This window comes from Cherax quadricarinatus, chromosome 11, assembly GCF_038502225.1.
Source record: "Cherax quadricarinatus isolate ZL_2023a chromosome 11, ASM3850222v1, whole genome shotgun sequence".
NCBI lineage: Eukaryota > Metazoa > Arthropoda > Malacostraca > Decapoda > Parastacidae > Cherax > Cherax quadricarinatus.
The window spans coordinates 54,696,033-54,716,966 of record NC_091302.1 but is presented as its reverse complement, the minus strand read 5'-3'; the positions used below and the strand labels follow the sequence as shown (position 1 = coordinate 54,716,966).

General features: G+C 43.0%; 1 protein-coding gene across 1 annotated transcript in view; it reads left to right on the top strand.

The window, feature by feature from the left end:
- Positions 1-20,163, top strand: part of LOC138852573 (uncharacterized) — a 34,890-nt gene extending 14,727 nt beyond the window's left edge. Inside the window, exon 5 of the mRNA XM_070084157.1 lies at positions 15,759-20,163. Within this exon, the coding sequence (XP_069940258.1) occupies positions 15,759-16,588 (830 nt within the window). The 3' untranslated portion in view covers positions 16,589-20,163. The remainder of the gene's footprint in view (positions 1-15,758) is intronic.
- Positions 20,164-20,934: the final 771 nt, after the last annotated feature.

Sequence of the window (20,934 nt, the reverse complement as noted above, 5' to 3'; positions counted from 1 at the left end):
AGTCTGTTGAGCGAGTGATGGATGAACAGGAGAGGAGGGGTGCAAAGGGGGCATAGTTGGGTATGTGGATGATACTACTGTTTTGCTATGGGGTAAGGAGGAGCTAAGGAGGGTGGGTAGAGTGATTCAGATGTTTGGTATGAATACAGGGATGCGAGTTAATACGGTGAAATCAAGGTTACTAGAGGTGGGTAATTGGATAGGGGGAGGGGCTTGAGGTTGGGGTTAGGATGGACAGTGGTTGATAGACTCAGGGTATGTGGAATATGGTATATGGAGGGGATGCAGGCCTGCAGAAGGGTAAATTCGGAGTCTGTCACGGGTAAGGCATTAGGTAGACTGAGAGGTTTAAATGCGAGGGACCTAGCTTTACATCAGAGGGTAGTGGTGGTAAATTCACTTGTCTATAGCAAGGTATGGGGGTGGCAGAGGTTCTTCCCTTAGAAGTACAGGACATTGTGGAAATGCAGAGGAGGGTGCTAAAGTTTGTGTGGGGATTTGGGAGGGCATGGTTAAGTAAGGAGGTAGTTATGATGGATGTTCAAAGAGGGGGTTTAGGTTTGTTGCCTTTAGGACTGAGAGTAATGGCTATATATATCAAGCAGAGGTATATTAGGGAAGGGGGTGTGAGGGGAGCTAACGTAGGAAGAGTTATGGAGGAGGCACGTAAATGGTGGAGTGGCAAGGACCTGCGGGTTTGTGAAGATATGTTAAGATTTTTATTGACAGTGCAACAGGTGGATAACATCAAAGTGAAAAGGTTGGTGAGAGTAGTGGGAGGTCAGGGAATTTTGCAAGGGGTACCCGTGTATCCAACGTATGATTGGGGGGTTATTTGGAAGGATTTTAGTAAGCTTAGGATACCGGCTATGGTAAGAGAGGGAAGTGTCCTTGGCCCTCTTCTCTTTCTCCTATACATAAATGACCTACCAAATGCTTCTCAATTACTCAAACCCACACTATTTGCTGATGACACAACATACGTCTTCTCCCATCCGAGCCCAGTCACGCTAGCCAATACTGTAAATACCGAATTACAGAAAATATCTACCTGGATGAGTACTAACAAACTTACACTAAACATTGACAAAACCTACTTCATTCAGTTTGGTAACAGAGCTACAGATGTCCCTCTTAACATAATGATAAACGGATCACCTATCACAAAGCTAACAGAGGGAAAATTCTTAGGAATCCACCTTGATAATAGACTCAAATTTCATACACATATACAACAAATTTCTAAGAAAATTTCCAAGACTGTAGGCATACTATTGAAGATACGGTACTATGCTCCACAGTCAGCCCTCCTGGCCCTATATCACTCTCTTATTTACCCCTATCTCACCTATGGAATTTGTGCATGGGGCTCAACAACAATTAACCATCTCAGACCACTAATTACCCAACAAAAGGCTGCAGTTAGAATGATAACAAATTCTCACTACAGGCAGCACACTCCACCAATATTCAATACACTCAACCTACTCACCATACAAAACATCCATACTTATTACTGCACCTATTACATACATAGAACACTCAACTCTGATATTAACCCTCCCCTCAAACATCTCCTTGCCAACCTCAACAGAACACATGACCATAACACAAGGCACAGATCACTCTTTGATATTCCTCGTGTCCATCTCACGCTATGCAAAAACTCAATGCACATAAAAGGCCCTAAAATCTGGAATTCATTACCTGTAAATATAAAAGAAACACTACCTGTTTATAAATTCAAGTCTCTTCTCAAAGATCACTTACTCACCCAAAACCAAATAAATACTGAATAACTGAACCTTATAAATTGTATATCTTAAATGTTTCTCACAATTATATCACATAAATGTTAAACCTAAAACCCAATCTAACTTTATTATTTTTTAAATACACTACCTAACAGAATACTCCATTCTACTGAATTTATAACAATGACCTGTCTTTGTAATACTCACTTGTGCTTTATAGTAATCAGTTTACATTAATGTTTTTCACTGATTTCATCATTGCTTAGTTAATCTTAAGTTAATTTTAAGCCAGCCCGTAATGCTATGCATAGTATAAGTGGCTTTGGCATGCTGCTCTTATCTGTATTTTTTTTGTACCTCTGTAAGTGTGCTCAAATTATAAATAAATAAATAAATAAATAAATAAACATGGGGATTCTGGCCTCCAAGGAGGTGTTAAGGCGTATGGGGTTGGTGGAAGAGGCTTTTTGTCAAGATGATGTTGAAACGGCGTTTCATGTGGTCTTTTTTTGTCCCTCCTTGGAGGGGGTGAGATCATGGATGGGTGGGGTTATCAGATTGTTGGGGGGACGTTTGCTGCTTTTAAGGGCTTTACTTTTAGATGTAAGGGGAGTGCCTAGGGATGTGGGACGGACTATAATGTATGTCATTGTAGATTATCTGGATATCTCATGGGGAATGAGGGAATTAAGGAGTGATACGAGGATAAAAGCGTTGGCGGCTAGATTCTATAGGACAAAGTGTAGGAATATGCTGGTTTATGGGGCATCCTGGGAAAAAAGTTTCCCGGAAGGTTATAGGAACCTCACTGTGGGTTCCCTTTGTCAGGGTACCTGAGGATGGGCAAAGGGGTTGTCTCCTTCTGGGGGGATGTAAAGGGGGGTGGGGGGTTTTGTTTGACACTGGATTTTTTGTGGTGTGTAAGAAGAAGGTAGTGGCAGTTTGGTATGGATGGTAAGCTCTGTTTCACGGGAATGTTTGTCATAGTGAGATATAAGAGTGGCTTACCAGGTTAACTTTTCTAAACCTGATGGTTATGTTCACTGTGTAAGAAATCTTCGGAATCATCGGGAATCATCGTGGAAGGTGTTTACCTGGAGTTTACCTGGAGAGAGTTTCGGGGGTCAACGCCCCCGCGGCCCGGTCTGTGACCAGGCCTCCTGGTGGATCAGCGCCTGATCAACCAGGCTGTTGCTGCTGGCTGCACGCAAACCAACGTACGAGCCACAGCCCGGCTGATCAGGAACTGACTTTAGGTGCTTGTCCAGTGCCAGCTTGAAGACTGCCAGGGGTCTGTTGGTAATCCCCCTTATGTGTGCTGGGAGGCAGTTGAACAGTCTCGGGCCCCTGACACTTATTGTATGGTCTCTTAACGTGCTAGTGACACCCCTGCTTTTCATTGGGGGGATGGTGCATCGTCTGCCAAGTCTTTTGCTTTCGTAGTGAGTGATTTTCGTGTGCAAGTTCGGTACTAGTCCCTCTAGGATTTTCCAGGTGTATATAATCATGTATCTCTCCCTCCTGCGTTCCAGGGAATACAGGTTTAGAAACCTCAAGCGCTCCCAGTAATTGAGGTGTTTTATCTCCGTTATGCGCGCCGTGAAAGTTCTCTGTACATTTTCTAGGTCGGCAATTTCACCTGCCTTGAAAGGTGCTGTTAGAGTGCAGCAATATTCCAGCCTAGATAGAACAAGTGACCTGAAGAGTGTCATCATGGGCTTGGCCTCCCTAGTTTTGAAGGTTCTCATTATCCATCCTGTCATTTTTCTAGCAGATGCGATTGATACAATGTTATGGTCCTTGAAGGTGAGATCCTCCGACATAATCACTCCCAGGTCTTTGACGTTGGTGTTTCGCTCTATTTTGTGGCCAGAATTTGTTTTGTACTCTGATGAAGATCTAATTTCCTCATGTTTACCATATCTGAGTAATTGAAATTTCTCATCGTTGAACTTCATATTGTTTTCTGCAGCCCACTGAAAGATTTGGTTGATGTCCGCCTGGAGCCTTGCAGTGTCTGCAATGGAAGACACTGTCATGCAGATTCGGGTGTCATCTGCAAAGGAAGACACGGTGCTGTGGCTGACTTCCTTGTCTATGTCGGATATGAGGATGAGGAACAAGATGGGAGCTAGTACTGTGCCTTGTGGAACAGAGCTTTTCACCGTAGCTGCCTCGGACTTTACTCTGTTGACGACTACTCTCTGTGTTCTGTTAGTGAGGAAATTATAGATCCATCGACCGACTTTTCCTGTTATTCCTTTAGCGCGCATTTTGTGCGCTATTACGCCATGGTCACACTTGTCGAAGGCTTTTGCAAAGTCTGTATATAATACATCTGCATTCTTTTTGTCTTCTAGTGCATTTAGGACCTTGTCGTAGTGATCCAGTAGTTGAGACAGACAGGAGCGACCTGTTCTAAACCCATGTTGCCCTGGGTTGTGTAACTGATGGGTTTCTAGATGGGTGGTGATCTTGCTTCTTAGGACCCCTTCAAAGATTTTTATGATATGGGATGTTAGTGCTATTGGTCTGTAGTTCTTTGCTGTTGCTTTACTGCCCCCTTTGTGGAGTGGGGCTATGTCTGTTGTTTTTAGTAACTGAGGGACGACCCAAGTGTCCATGCTCCCTCTCCATAGGATGGAAAAGGCTCGTGATAGGGGCTTCTTGCAGTTCTTGATGAACACAGAGTTCCATGAGTCTGGCCCTGGGGCAGAGTGCATGGGCATGTCATTTATCGCCTGTTCGAAGTCATTTGGCGTCAGGATAACATCGGATAGGCTTGTGTTAATCAAATTTTGTGGCTCTCTCATAAAAAATTCATTTTGATCTGTGGCGAGGTCTGCTGCTTGATGGCAGCACCGGTTAAGGGCGTGTGTGTCTTGGGGCGCCAGTTAGCGTGCACCTTGAGGGTGGGGCATGTGCCCAGTGTTAGGATGAAAGTGGCTTGATATGTGCTGTTCAGATGTGTCTGCAAATTGTGGAGTATGAGGAGTGTTAGGTCCTGTTTAGAGGTATTGCTGCCTACGCCTATGTGCGCCAAAGGTACGCTGGTGTGGTTGAGGTGGTGTATGCCGCTGCTGTGTGTATGAATCTTGGACTATTATGTTGTATAATATTATGGGGTGGGGTCTGTATGGTGGAGGTTTGAGGGGCGTCCTTATGTTCTATGTCAAGTATTGGGTATGTATTTTATACCTATGCATACACACTGTATAAAAACACTGGTAGTGTTAGTTGTGAGGGACCTGCTGTTATGAGGCCTCTTGTATGCACATGGACAGACCCTTTGTAATAAGAGGGAGTCCCAACATTCACTTTAGTATCCTAGTTATTACTTGAGGATGTTGTGAAATGGGCTGTGTATATACATGTACTGTATCAATGTGTTAAGATGTTGTATTCATTTTCTTTACTGAAGTTAGAGGTGCTGTCCTGGGAGACAGTAATGGTGACCTGGAGTTTACCTGGAGAGAGTTCCGGGGGTCAACGCCCCCGCGGCCCGGTCTGAGACCAGGCCTCCTGGTGGATCAGAGCCTGATCAACCAAGCTGTTGCTGCTGGCTGCACGCAAACCAACATACGAGCCACAGCCCGGCTGATCCGGAACTGACTTTAGGTGCTTGTCCAGTGCCAGCTTGAAGACTGCCAGGGGTCTGTTGGTAATCCCCCTTATGTGTGCTGGGAGGCAGTTGAACAGTCTCGGGTCCCTGACACTTATTGTATGGTCTCTTAACGTGCTAGTGACACCCCTGCTTTTCATTGGGGGGATGGTGCATCGTCTGCCAAGTCTTTTGCTTTCGTAGTGGGTGATTTTCGTGTGCAAGTTCGGTACTAGTCCCTCTAGGATTTTCCAGGTGTATATAATCATGTATCTCTCCCTCCTGCGTTCCAGGGAATACAGGTTTAGGAACCTCAAGCGCTCCCAATAATTGAGGTGTTTTATCTCCGTTATGCGCGCCGTGAAAGTTCTCTGTACATTTTCTAGGTCGGCAATTTCACCTGCCTTGAAAGGTGCTGTTAGTGTGCAGCAATATTCCAGCCTAGATTGAACAAGTGACCTGAAGAGTGTCATCATGGGCTTGGCCTCCCTAGTTTTGAAGGTTCTCATTATCCATCCTGTCATTTTTCTAGCAGATGCGATTGATACAGTGTTATGGTCCTTGAAGGTGAGATCCTCCGACATGATCACTCCCAGGTCTTTGACGTTGGTGTTTCGCTCTATTTTGTGGCCAGAATTTGTTTTGTACTCTGATGAAGATTTAATTTCCTCATGTTTACCATATCTGAGTAATTGAAATTTCTCATCGTTGAACTTCATATTGTTTTCTGCAGCCCACTGAAAGATTTGGTTGATGTCTGCCTGGAGCTTTGCAGTGTCTGCAATGGAAGACACTGTCATGCAGATTCGGGTGTCATCTGCAAAGGAAGACACGGTGCTGTGGCTGACATCCTTGTCTATGTCGGATATAAGGATGAGGAACAAGATGGGAGCGAGTACTGTGCCTTGTGGAACAGAGCTTTTCACCGTAGCTGCCTCGGACTTTACTCTGTTGACGACTACTCTCTGTGTTCTGTTAGTGAGGAAATTATAGATCCATCGACCGACTTTTCCTGTTATTCCTTTAGCACGCATTTTGTGCGCTATTACGCCATGGTCACACTTGTCGAAGGCTTTTGCAAAGTCTGTATATATTACATCTGCATTCTTTTTGTCTTCTAGTGCATTTAGGACCTTGTCGTAGTGGTCCAATAGTTGAGACAGACAGGAGCGACCTGTTCTAAACCCATGTTGCCCTGGGTTGTGTAACTGATGGGTTTCTAGATGCGTGGTGATCTTGCTTCTTAGGACCCTTTCAAAGATTTTTATGTTATGGGATGTTAGTGCTATTGGTCTGTAGTTCTTTGCTGTTGCTTTACTGCCCCCTTTGTGGAGTGGGGCTATGTCTGTTGTTTTTAGTAACTGTGGGACGACCCCCGTGTCCATGCTCCCTCTCCATAGGATGGAAAAGGCTCGTGATAGGGGCTTCTTGCAGTTCTTGATGAACACAGAGTTCCATGAGTCTGACCCTGGGGCAGAGTGCATGGGCATGTCATTTATCGCCTGTTCGAAGTCATTTGGCGTCAGGATAACATCGGATAGGCTTGTGTTAATCAAATTTTGTGGCTCTCTCATAAAAAATTCATTTTGATCTTCGACTCTCAGTCTGGTTAGCGGCTTGCTAAAAACTGAGTCATATTGGGACTTGAGTAGCTCACTCATTTCCTTGTTGTCATCTGTGTAGGACCCATCTTGTTTAAGTAGGGGCCCAATACTGGACGTTGTTCTCGATTTTGATTTGGCATAGGAGAAGAAATACTTTGGGTTTCTTTCGATTTCATTTATGGCTTTTAGTTCTTCCCGCGATTCCTGACTCCTAAAGGATTCTTTTAGCTTAAGTTCGATGCTTGCTATTTCTCTGACCAGTGTCTCCCTACGCATTTCAGATATATTGACCTCTTTTAGCCGCTCTGTTATTCTTTTCCGTCGCCTGTAAAGGGAGCGCCTGTCTCTTTCTGTTTTACATCTACTCCTCCTTTTTCTTAGAGGAATAAGCCTTGTGCATACATCGAGTGCTACCGAGTTAATCTGTTCTAGGCATAAGTTGGGGTCTGTGTTGCTTAGTATATCTTCCCAGCTTATATCGGTTAGGACTTGGTTTACTTGGTCCCACTTTATGTTTTTGTTATTGAAGTTGAATTTGGTGAATGCTCCCTCGTGACTAATCTCATTATGTCGGTCTGGGGCTCCGCGCATACATGACTGAACCTCAATTATGTTGTGATCTGAGTATATTGTTTTTGATATGGTGATATTTCTTATCAGATCATCATTGTTAGTGAAGATGAGGTCTAGTGTATTCTCCAGTCTAGTAGGCTCTATTATTTGCTGGTTTAAATTGAATTTTGTGCAGAGATTTAAAAGCTCGCGTGAGTGTGAGTTTTCATCAGAGCTGCCTCCTGGTGTTATTACTGCAACAATATTATTTGCTATATTCCTCCATTTTAGGTGCCTTAAGTTGAAATCCCCCAGGAGCAAGATGTTGGGTGCAGGAGCTGGAAGGTTTTCCAGACAGTGGTCAATTTTTAACAGCTGTTCCTGGAATTGCTGGGATGTTGCATCCGGAGGCTTGTAGACTATCACAATGACTAGGTTTTGGTTCTCGACCTTTACTGCTAAAACTTCCACTACATCATTTGAGGCATTTAGCAGTTCTGTGCAAACAAGTGACTCTGCAATGTACAGGCCAACCCCCCCCTTTTGCCTGTTCACTCTGTCACATCTGTATAGGTTGTAACCTGGGATCCATATTTCGTTGTCCAAGTGATCCTTTATGTGGGTCTCAGTGAAAGCCGCGAACATTGCCTTTGCCTCTGCAAGCAGTCCACGGATGAAAGGTATTTTGTTGTTTGTTGCTGGCTTTAGACCCTGTATATTTGCAAAGAAGAATGTTATCGGACTGGTGGTATTGTTGGTACTGGGGGGCTGGTGAAGCTGGAGATTTTGTCCAGGTAGTCGGGAATTATACGCAGGATGGAATGCATATAAATGACCTCATAGGGGACAGGAGCCGTAGTGGGGAAACAAGTGTAGTCAAAGATAAGATAAAACCAATACTGCAAACTAGAAATACCACAAGAAATAGCAAACAAGAGGACTCCACTAGCAATAGTGAGGATATGTTACCAAAAGCAACTGGTGGGAGCTCCATTGTTGGTGCTAGGGAGGGTAGGAATAAGACAGGTAAACATGCACCAACAGGGAATACAGTCACAGAAACCCAAGGCAAATGGAAACCAAGCCTGTGCACATACTATGCACTTGGTATCTGCAGACATGGGAAATCTGGAAAAACAGATGGGACGTGCAATTATGACCACCCTAGAAAATGCCATGCCCATATGACAACAGGAAAATGCAAACTCCCTTCCTGTAAGCTTTTTCACCCTGAAATGTGTACCTCTTCAGTACAAGAAAGACTGTGCTATAACTTAAATTGCCAGGCACACCATCTAAAGGGGACAAAAAGATACAAAACATCCAGGCCATGGGAAAACCTGGGTAGCCACAGCCACTCAAGAGGGAGAGGTTTTTTAGTGCCAGGAAGAAAAAAAACTGGCAGGAAATGGCAGAAATTGTACACCAAATCCAGTCATTCCTGGAGTGGAACCACAGTCGATGGCCTCCACTCCAAACCAACAGATACAGATACTAATGCCGGAAAAAAAATCCCCCCCCCCCAGTACCAACAATACCACCAGTCCAATGACATTCTTCTTTGCAAATATACAGGGTCTAAAGCCAGCAACAAACAACAAAATACCTTTCATCCGTGGACTGCTTGCAGAGGCAAAGGCAATGTTCACGGCTTTCACTGAGACCCACATAAAGGATCACTTGGATAACGAAATATGGATCCCAGGTTACAACCTATACAGATGTGACAGAGTGAACAGGCAAAAGGGGGGGGGGGTTGGCCTGTACATTGCAGAGTCACTTGTTTGCACAGAACTGCTTAATGCCTCAAATGATGTAGTGGAAGTTTTAGCAGTAAAGATCGAGAACCAAAACCTAGTCATTGTGGTAGTCTACAAGCCTCCGGATGCAACATCCCAGCAATTCCAGGAACAGCTGTTAAAAATTGACCACTCTCTGGAAAATCTTCCAGCAACTGCACCCAACATCTTGCTCCTGGGGGATTTCAACTTAAGGCACCTAAAACGGAGGAATATAGCAAATAATATTGTTGCAGAAATAACACAAGGAGGCAGCTCTGATGAAAACTCACACTCACACGAGCTTTTAAATCTCTGCACAAAATTCAATTTAAACCAGCAAATAATAGAGCCTACTAGACTGGAGAATACACTAGACCTCATCTTCACTAACAATGATGATCTGATAAGAAATGTCACCATATCAAAAACAACATACTCAGATCACAACATAATTGAGGTTCAGACATGTATGCGCGGAGCCCCAGACCGACATAATGAAATTAGTCACGAGGGAGCATTCACCAAATTCAACTTCAATAACAAAAACATAAAGTGGGACCACGTAAACCAAGTCCTAACCGATATAAGCTGGGAAGATATACTAAGCAACACAGACCCCAACTTATGCCTAGAACAGATTAACTTGGTGGCACTCGATGTATGCACAAGGCTTATTCCTCTAAGAAAAAGGAGGAGTAGATGTAAAATAGAAAGAGACAGGCGCTCCCATTACAGGCGACGAAAAAGAATAACAGAGCGGCTAAAAGAGGTCAATATATCTGAAATGCGTAGGGAGACACTGGTCAGAGAAATAGCAAACATCGAGCTTAAGCTAAAGGAATCTTATAGGAGTCAGGAATCACAGGAAGAACTAAAAGCCATAAATGAAATAGAAAGAAACCCAAAGTATTTCTTCTACTATGCCAAATCAAAGTCGAGAACAACGTCCAGTGTTGGGCTCTTACTTAAATAAGATGGGTCCTACACAGATGACAACAAGGAAATGAGTGAGCTACTCAAGTCCCAATATGACTCAGTTTTTAGCAAGCCACTAACCAGACTGAGAGTCGAAGATCAAAATGAATTTTTTATGAGAGAGCCACAGAATTTGGTTAACACAAGCCTGTCTGATGTTATCCTGACGCCAAATGACTTTGAACAGGCAATAAATGACATGCCCATGCACTCTGCCTCAGGGCCAGACTCATGGAACTCCATGTTTATCAAGAACTGCAAGAAGCCCCCATCACGAGCCTTTACCATCCTATGGAGAGGGAGCATGGACACGGGGGTCGTCCCACAGTTACTAAAAACAACAGACATAGCCCCACTCCACAAAGGGGCAGTAAAGCAACAGCAAAGAACTACAGACCGATAGCACTAACATCCCATATCATAAAAATCTTTGAAAGGGTCCTAAGAAGCAAGATCACCACCCATCTAGAAACACATCAGTTACACAACCCAGGGCAACATGGGTTTAGAACAGGTCGCTCCTGTCTGTCTCAACTATTGGATCACTACGACAAGGTCCTTGATGCACTAGAAGACAAAAAGAATGCAGATGTAATATATACAGACTTTGCAAAAGCCTTCGACAAGTGTGACCATGGCATAATAGCGCACAAAATGCGTGCTAAAGGAATAACAGGAAAAGTCGGTCGATGGATCTATAATTTCCTCACTAACAGAACACAGAGAGTAGTAGTCAACAGAGTAAAGTCCGAGGCAGCCACAGTGAAAAGCTCTGTTCCACAAGGCACAGTACTCGCTCCCATCTTGTTCCTCATCTTCATATCTGACATAGACAAGGATGTCAGCCACAGCACCGTGTCTTCCTTTGCAGATGACACCCGAATCTGCATGACAGTGTCTTCCATTGCAGACACTACAAGGCTCCAGGCGGACATCAACCAAATCTTTCAGTGGGCTGCAGAAAACAATATGAAGTTCAACGATGAGAAATTTCAATTATTCAGATATGGTAAACACGAGGAAATTAAATCTTCATCAGAGTACAAAACAAATTCTGGCCACAAAATAGAGCGTAACACCAACGTCAAAGACCTGGGAGTAATCATGTCGGAGGATCTCACCTTCAAGGACCATAACATTGTATCAATCGCATCTGCTAGAAAAGTGACAGGATGGATAATGAGAACCTTCAAAACTAGGGATGCCAAGCCCATGATGACACTCTTCAGGTCACTTGTTCTATCTGGGCTGGAATATTGCTGCACAATAACAGCACCTTTCAAGGCAGGTGAAATTGCCGACCTAGAAAATGTACAGAGAACCTTCACGGCACGCATAACGGAGATAAAACACCTCAATTATTGGGAGCGCTTGAGGTTCCTAAACCTGTATTCCCTGGAACGCAGGAGGGAGAGATACATGATTATATACACCTGGAAAATCCTAGACGGACTAGTACCGAACTTGCACATGAAAATCACTCACTACGAAAGCAAAAGACTTGGCAGACGATGCACCATCCCCCCAATGAAAAGCAGGGGTGTCACTAGCACGTTAAGAGACCATACAATAAGTGTCAGGGGCCCGAGACTGTTCAACTGCCTCCCAGCACACATAAGGGGGATTACCAACAGACCCCTGGCAGTCTTCAAGCTGGCACTGGACAAGCACCTAAAGTCAGTTCCGGATCAGCCGGGATGTGGCTCGTATGTTGGTTTGCGTGCAGCCAGCAGCAACAGCCTGGTTGATCAGGCTCTGATCCACCAGGAGGCCTGGTCTCAGACCGGGCCGCGGGGGCGTTGACCCCCGGAACTCTCTCCAGGTACTCCATGTAGACCTCATATTCACTAACAATGATGATCTGATAAGAAATGTCACCATATCAAAAACAATATACACAGATCACAACATAATTGAGGTTCAGACATGTATGCGAGGAGCCCCAGACCGACAAAATGAGACTAGTCACGAGGGAGCATTCACCAAATTCAACTTCAATAACAAAAACATAAAGTGGGACCAAGTAAACCAAGTCCTAACCGATATAAGCTGGGAAGATATACTAAGCAACACAGACCCAAACTTATGCCTAGAACAGATTAACTCGGTGGCACTCGATGTATGCACAAGGCTTATTCCTCTCAGAAAAAGGAGGAGTAGATGTAAAATAGAAAGAGACAGGCGCTCCCTTTACAGGCGACGGAAAAGAATAACAGAGCGGCTAAAAGAGGTCAATATATCTGAAATGCGCAGGGAGACACTGGTCAGAGAAATAGCAAGCATCGAACTTAAGCTAAAAGAATCCTTTAGGAGTCAGGAATCGCGGGAAGAACTGAAAGCTATAAATGAAATCGAAAGAAACCCAAAGTATTTCTTCTCCTATGCCAAATCAAAATCGAGAACAACGCCCAGTATTGGGCCCCTACTTAAACAAGATGGGTCCTACACAGATGACAGCAAGGAAATGAGTGAGCTACTCAAGTCCCAATATGACTCAGTTTTTAGCAAGCCGCTAACCAGACTGAGAGTCGAAGATCAAAATGATTTTTTTATGAGAGAGCCACAAAATTTGATTAACACAAGCCTATCCGATGTTATCCTGACGCCAAATGACTTCGAACAGGCGATAAATGACATGCCCATGCACTCTGCCCCAGGGCCAGACTCATGGAACTCTGTGTTCATCAAGAACTGCAAGAAGCCCCTATCACGAGCCTTTTCCATCCTATGGAGAGGGAGCATGGACACGGGGGTCGTCCCTCAGTTACTAAAAACAACAGACATAGCCCCACTCCACAAAGGGGGCAGTAAAGCAACAGCAAAGAACTACAGACCAATAGCACTAACATCCCATATCATAAAAATCTTTGAAAGGGTCCTAAGAAGCAAGATCACCACCCATCTAGAAACCCATCAGTTACACAACCCAGGGCAACATGGGTTTAGAACAGGTCGCTCCTGTCTGTCTCAACTACTGGATCACTACGACAAGGTCCTAAATGCACTAGAAGACAAAAAGAATGCAGATGTAATATATACAGACTTTGCAAAAGCCTTCGACAAGTGTGACCATGGCGTAATAGCGCACAAAATGCGCGCTAAAGGAATAACAGGAAAAGTCGGTCGATGGATCTATAATTTCCTCACTAACAGAACACAGAGAGTAGTCGTCAACAGAGTAAAGTCCGAGGCAGCTACGGTGAAAAGCTCTGTTCCACAAGGCACAGTACTAGCTCCCATCTTGTTCCTCATCCTCATATCCGACATAGACAAGGATGTCAGCCACAGCACCGTGTCTTCCTTTGCAGATGACACCCGAATCTGCATGACAGTGTCTTCCATTGCAGACACTGCAAGGCTCCAGGCGGACATCAACCAAATCTTTCAGTGGGCTGCAGAAAACAATATGAAGTTCAACGATGAGAAATTTCAATTACTCAGATATGGTAAACATGAGGAAATTAGATCTTCATCAGAGTACAAAACAAATTCTGGCCACAAAATAGAGCGAAACACCAACGTCAAAGACCTGGGAGTGATTATGTCGGAGGATCTCACCTTCAAGGACCATAGCATTGTATCAATCGCATCTGCTAGAAAAATGACAGGATGGATAATGAGAACCTTCAAAACTAGGGAGGCCAAGCCCATGATGACACTCTTCAGGTCACTTGTTCTATCTAGGCTGGAATATTGCTGCACTCTAACAGCACCTTTCAAGGCAGGTGAAATTGCCGACCTAGAAAATGTACAGAGAACTTTCACGGCGCGCATAACGGAGATAAAACACCTCAATTACTGGGAGCGCTTGAGGTTTCTAAACCTGTATTCCCTGGAACGCAGGAGGGAGAGATACATGATTATATACACCTGGAAAATCCTAGAGGGACTAGTACCGAACTTGCACACGAAAATCACTCACTACGAAAGCAAAAGACTTGGCAGACGATGCACCATCCCCCCAATGAAAAGCAGGGGTGTCACTAGCACGTTAAGAGACCATACAATAAGTGTCAGGGGCCCGAGACTGTTCAACTGCCTCCCAGCACACATAAGGGGGATTACCAACAGACCCCTGGCAGTCTTCAAGCTGGCACTGGACAAGCACCTAAAGTCAGTTCCTGATCAGCCGGGCCGTGGCTCGTACGTTGGTTTGCGTGCAGCCAGCAGCAACAGCCTGGTTGATCAGGCGCTGATCCACCAGGAGGCCTGGTCACAGACCGGGCCGCGGGGGCATTGACCCCCGAAACTCTCTCCAGGTAAACTCCAGGTAAACTGCTGTGATAAATGGTTTAAAACCGACAAGTTGAAGATTGAGACACTTCTGCAACGTATGGGAATCTTCAATAAAGAGTCCCATATGTTGCATAAGTGTCTCAATTTTCTACTACTACTGCTACTTCCTTCCCTGCTATCTTTGGCTCCTACCTTTTCTTTTGACTTTTTTTTTCTCTCTTCAATTTCTTGTCCCGCCAATCACTCTCCCTACTTCACACTACCGCTACTTCCACCACCTGCCTTACCTCTACTACTAGTAAGTTTATTCAGGTATACACAAATACAGTTACATAGATTATCATACATAGCAGCATATGTGTAGAGAACCTGGGATAACTCAAAAAAGTCAGACAGAGTGATTTATTTCCTCCCACCTCTCTTGACTCGTCCCTGCCAGCTTGCCTATAGTATATGCTGGTTCCTCTCCTTTCAGTTAGTTTGACTTTATAAATGGTCCAAGTCGGCCGAAACGTCGTCGTAAGCTCTTCTCTCCTATGTGTGGGTTATTTGTGAAGAAATATTCTCTGGCATCCCAGTGGTTCAGCTGTCTTTAGCTTTCAGCTTCGTTCCCAGGTTCCCGTTTTTCGCCATTCAGTCAACTTGTCTCTGTCCACCCTATCAGTTCCCTGAGCACTGTATTGTCTTCTTGTTTTCCCTGGTTCGTCTGTCCTCCAGTGTCATTAGATTTAATTCCATTATCTTCTCCTCGTAACTTATACCCCTTAGCTCTGGAACAAGCCTTGTTGCATACTTCTGCATTGTCTCCTGCTTCTTAACATGCTTTTTCAGATACAGGTTCCATATTAGTGCTGCATACTTCAAATGGGCCTGACGTATATTGTATAAAGGGCCCTGAATGACTTTTTTGTTGAGATTCGTGGTGTGTGTGTGTGTGTGTGTGTGTGTGTGTGTGTGTGTGTGTGTGTGTGTGTGTGTGTGTGTGTGTGTGTGTGTGTGTGTGTGTGTGTGTACTCACCAATTTGTGGTTGCAGGGGTTAATTCATAGCCCCTGGCGCCATGCGCACGTGCGTGCGTACGTGCGTCTGTGCATGAGTGTACCTATCTGTAAATGGTTGCAGAGATTGAGTCCCAGCTCTTGGCCCCTCCCCTTGCCCCTTGGCTGATTCACTCCCTTTTAGCCCTATCATACCTGTTTTTAAACTCTCTATTATCAGAACAAATTTCTTAAGATTTCTTTTAATTTTCATTACAGGTGACATAAATAAGGATTCTGGGGACATCTCCAGCAGCAAATGGTTGGCACCAAGTATTATTATCATACTAGTGTTGCTTCTGATCCTCATCCTAGTCCTCTGGTTTAGGAAGCTGCCAGGAAAGCGATGGAATAAAGTAATCTACCGTGCTTCATCAGGACACATATGCTTAGAATCTATCAACAGCAGGACTAACCCGAGCCACCTCTCTAACTCTGAGGATATGGGTGGCATCTCTTTAGAGGCGGCACCTCCTCCTGGGCATGTTCTGACACCCGTTTTACCCACAATGCGCCTTCCAGAACCCCTGCCACCCACTGTTTTACTCACGATGCGCCCTCCAGAACCCCTGCCACCCACTGTTTTACCCACGATGCGCCCTCCAGAACCCCTGCCACCCACTGTTTTACCCACGATGCGCCCTCCAGAACCCCTGCCACCCACTGTTTTACTCACGATGCGCCCTCCAGAACCCCTGCCACCCACTGTTTTACCCACGATGCGCCCTCCAGAACCCCTGCCACCCACTGTTTTACCCACGATGCGCCCCCGAGACCCCCTGCCACCCGCCATGGAAGAAAGCAAGTATGCCAAACTGATGGACGACAACCAGGAAGAACACTTATATTGTTACGTGGATTTGGAAGCTTTACAGAATGAACTTAAAAAAGAAAAGAAGACGTGTAAAAATAAAAGGGAAAAAGGAAAAAAGGAGTACACGAGAAACAAGGGAGATGGAGGCAATGAGGATGAAAATAATGAAGAAAGCAACAAGATGAACTTGTACCGCCACGATTCAGAAAATTCATGGTATGGTAAGTATAAGTGACAGCAGAACGAGAACTAGTCAACAACAAACGCTCGGAAAAATTAGCAACAAAAATCCAAAACAAAAGAAACAGTGCATTTTAGAAATATAAAGTAAATACAAATTTGAAAGTTAAGACTGGTGGAAGAGACTACACAGCACCGTGTCCTTTGCTGATGATACCAGAATTTGCATGACAGTATTATCCATCGAGGACACTGCAAATCTTCAAGCGGACATTACCCAAGAAAACAATATGAAGTTCAATGACAGTAAATTTCAATTACTCCGCTATGGAAAACTCAAGGAAATTAAAACTGTATCGGAGTATAAAACAAATTACTATCACAGAGTAAAGAGAAAAACTAATGTGAAAGACCTAGAAGTGGTAATGTCAGAGCATCTCACTTTCAAAGATCACAACAATGTGTCTACTACATCTGGTAAAAAAATGATTGGATAGATAATGAGAACATTCAAAATTAGAAATGCCAAGGCTGGAAAAATCTGCTCTAATCTCTAGGCTAGAGTTTTTCTGTACACTAACGGCGTCTTTCAAGGCAGGCGAAATTGCAGACCTGGAGAATATACAGAGAACTTTTACTGCATGCATAAGTACGATAAAGCACTTAAATTACTGGGAAAGGTTGAAGGACCTCGACCTGTACTCCTTGGAATGCAGACGAGAAAGATGCATGATAATATGCACTTGGAAAATCCTTTAAGGGCAAGTGCCAAAGCTACACCGAAATCACTCCCTACGAAAGCAGAAGACTCGGCAGGTGGTGCAACATACCCCCAGTGAAAAGCAGGGGCGCCAGAGTACGCTAAGGAGACAACACGATCAGTGCCAGGGGCCCAAGACTGTTCAACTACCTCCCAATACATTTTCAGCTGTTTTCAAGAGGGAGCTGGACAGACACCTGGGGCATCCAATGAATAATTAGTTACTTTACTAATTTTAAAGCCTTTCGATAAGACGAGGGTCATTAAGGGTTACATATCATCTGTACATCACTATTCAAGGATAATTTAACCCTTAATCATAGTGATTAGGGTTTACTCTGTTCACTCTTCCATGTGTATATACTGCTGCTCTCACTTCATATACATCAAGACAGATACTCAACATATATACAAACCTCAGACATCAGCTCCTCATGGGAAAATCCTTGATGCAATTAGTTTAACAGTTTTATCATGCACCCTAAACCCATCCTGTGGGCCATAGTCAAAATACAGAGGCACAGACTGTTCAACTGCCTCCCAGCACACATAAGAGGGATTACAAGTAGACCCCTGGACAGGCACCTAAAGTCAGTACCTGATCAGCCAGGCTGTGGTTCGTATGTTGGTTTACATAACCTGGAGTACCCTCCAGGTTACGTGCGGCCAACGGTAATAGCCTGATTGATCAGGCCCTGATCCACCATGAGGCCTAGTCACAGACTGGGCCGCGGGGGCGTTGACCCCCGAAACCCTCTCCAGGTATACATAATGGGTCCAGGGACTGGGCCTTAAAATTTTAAATATTAAGCAAGTTTAAATGGTATAACGCACTTACAAGTTTATGTTTTAAAAGTGATAATGAGTAATTAATGCAGACACGAATCCAGTCACAAATAAAACATGTAACTTGAATGTGGTTATATCTTATTTATAATAGCTAATATTTTAGCAAGGTATGAATATATTTAGAAAAGTTTAAGTTGTTATAAGTTATTTACAATATTAACTATAACAACCATACTAACACTATGCTTGTGGAAAATATATAGTATATTTTCCGAAAATAGTGTATTGGTATGTAAATTTATAAAATATATTGTATTTAATAAAAATTATGTTATAAAAAATGGGAAGCCTACGCAGACGAGACTCGCCATTGTGTTTTGAATGAGCCAAGAAAACGTTAGTGAAAATAAGAAGAATTTTCGTGCTCTAGAGGTTAAAATTGGGCTGACACCTCTCAAATAGGAGCCGAAATTGTTGGATGTGCATTCCTGCATAACTTGAGATATCAGGCGACTGGACAAGACAACTCCAGGAACCTCAGATAATTCTGTTAATGTTTAACTCTGGCCAGTGTTATTTTCATGTATAGACAGTGAGGTTTTCTGAGTATGATACACCTTGATCTCCAGTCAAATTGGTGAGTGATTTTAAGATATTCTCCTTCTGTTATGTAAATGTGTATATATAATCCTTTATTAATTTAATATACAGTCCACCAAATTTTATTTTTCAGAATTCTTGTTGATGTATCTTTCATTTGTAATTAATAGGTCTAGAGCAACTTGTAGATAAGACAGTTGTAGGTATCGAAGGGGGACATTTTTGCGACCTAGGTGTCCCAAATCCCTACTTGTCTATATAACTGATAAATAATAATTATCTTTGTTATCATTTACTGTTATGTACATAATGAGTTACATTCAGATGAATGCAATTTTCCACAATGCTAAATCATTTAACCAGTTTGAAACGACTTAAACCAGTGGTTCCCAAACTGGGGGTAAATTACCCCCTGGGGGTAATTTAACCATTTTTGGGGGGTACTGGAGGGGTGACAGAAAAAAAGTTATGAATTCTGAAAATCAAGAAAACAATGCGGTACCCGGTATGAGGATTATTGTTAACTTTGTCTTAGTATATAAAGTTGTAAAGTAAACCTATTATAAGTAAGTAATAAAGTTAAACCAAATAACAATAAACATCAAAAACTAATATACAGTATTAGAAAAGAAGAAATATATAGCTAAGTGTGTGGAAACCCAAAAGTATTTTGACAAGTATGCTTCAGGACAAAAGTCACTCAGTAGCCCCGATCGACCTGTCCAGTACACGTCACTCACTTCCTGAGGATGCCTCTATTTCACACTGTCAGTTTATCTGTGAGCATCAGCCGAGGTAGACATAAGCTGGTATGTATGTGTACTGCCCTGTGCAGTATATAGTTAGTATTTACCCACTGTTACTGTGAATTTGTAGCTATTATTAATTTTATATATAATGTATGTGTGGTTCTTACGTTTTCAATGGTTTTGCTAGGATTAGCAGAGTATGCGAGGCTGTATACGTTCACGTTTAGCCATATATATCAATAATAACAACATTTTGTGAAAGGGGTAACATGCTTTATGTGGCATGTTAAATTGGGTAACAAGCTGAAAAAGTTTGGGAACCACTGACTTAAACAATCCCCCCAAAATTACAATATCTTAATCAAATAAAACATTAATACATACATAAAATTATACTGTTGTATCATTGTAAATTGCACTAATTATAATGCTGTTATTTGTTATGTGCTGCATCACTACTATAAATCTTTCTGGCTACTTGACTGTAGTAATAAGGTAAAATAATCATTAAAATTTACCACTTTAACCTGTCTAGTTTTAAGTAGTGTGTAAGTATTAGTCTGCCAGAAATGTCCCGGCATGTTAGTCACTTTCTTTGTAGTTGTAAAGTAAAAGGACACAAGTGCAACTAATGTGACATTTATTGTGGCAACGTTTCGCTCTCCAGGAGTTTTATCAAGCCATTACAAACAATACATGGACACAGAGGGTATATAAAGGCTCAGAGTGAGGTGAATACTAGTGAGGTACCATTTCGATGTTCACTAGTGGTAGTAGTAGTAGTAGTAGTAGTAGTGGTAGTGACTACTACTACTACTACCACTAGTGAACATCGAAATGGTACCTCACTAGTATTCACCTCACTCTGAGCCTTTATATACCCTCTGTGTCCATGTATTGTTTGTAATGGCTTGATAAAGCTCCTGGAGAGCGAAACGTTGCCACAATAAATGTCACATTAGTTGCACTTGTGTCCTTTTACTTTACATATTGTCGGTAATTCTACCAACTTTATTACATTCTTTGTAGTTAACAACACTTTATTAAATGTAATCACATTGTAACCTTTGCAGAGAAATTTGTTTGTATATGTAAAATAAGAGAATATTTTCATTATGGCCGGTAGTATACAATAAAGTTATCCAAATATGACACATGTGTTTTATTAATCAACTTGCTTCACACGGTCAAGTCCGGGTTCAGTTCCTGGCGAGGGTAGAAACACTGGGTGTGTTTCCTTACGCTGGTTGTCTATGTTCACCAATCAGTAAAATGGGTACCTAGGTGTTAGTGGACTGGTGTGGGTCACATCCTGGGACAAAAACCAAAATTCTCAGCATAACAAGCGGCTTTCTGTACAGTAGTGTCACTGATGTCATCTATGATCTGTATACCTTGTATATGTACTTGTAGTAATAAGATATTATCTTAAGATATCCATCATCTCAGACTGGGCTCTGGACATGAACTCTACCTATTTATTTATGTCTACAATATATACAA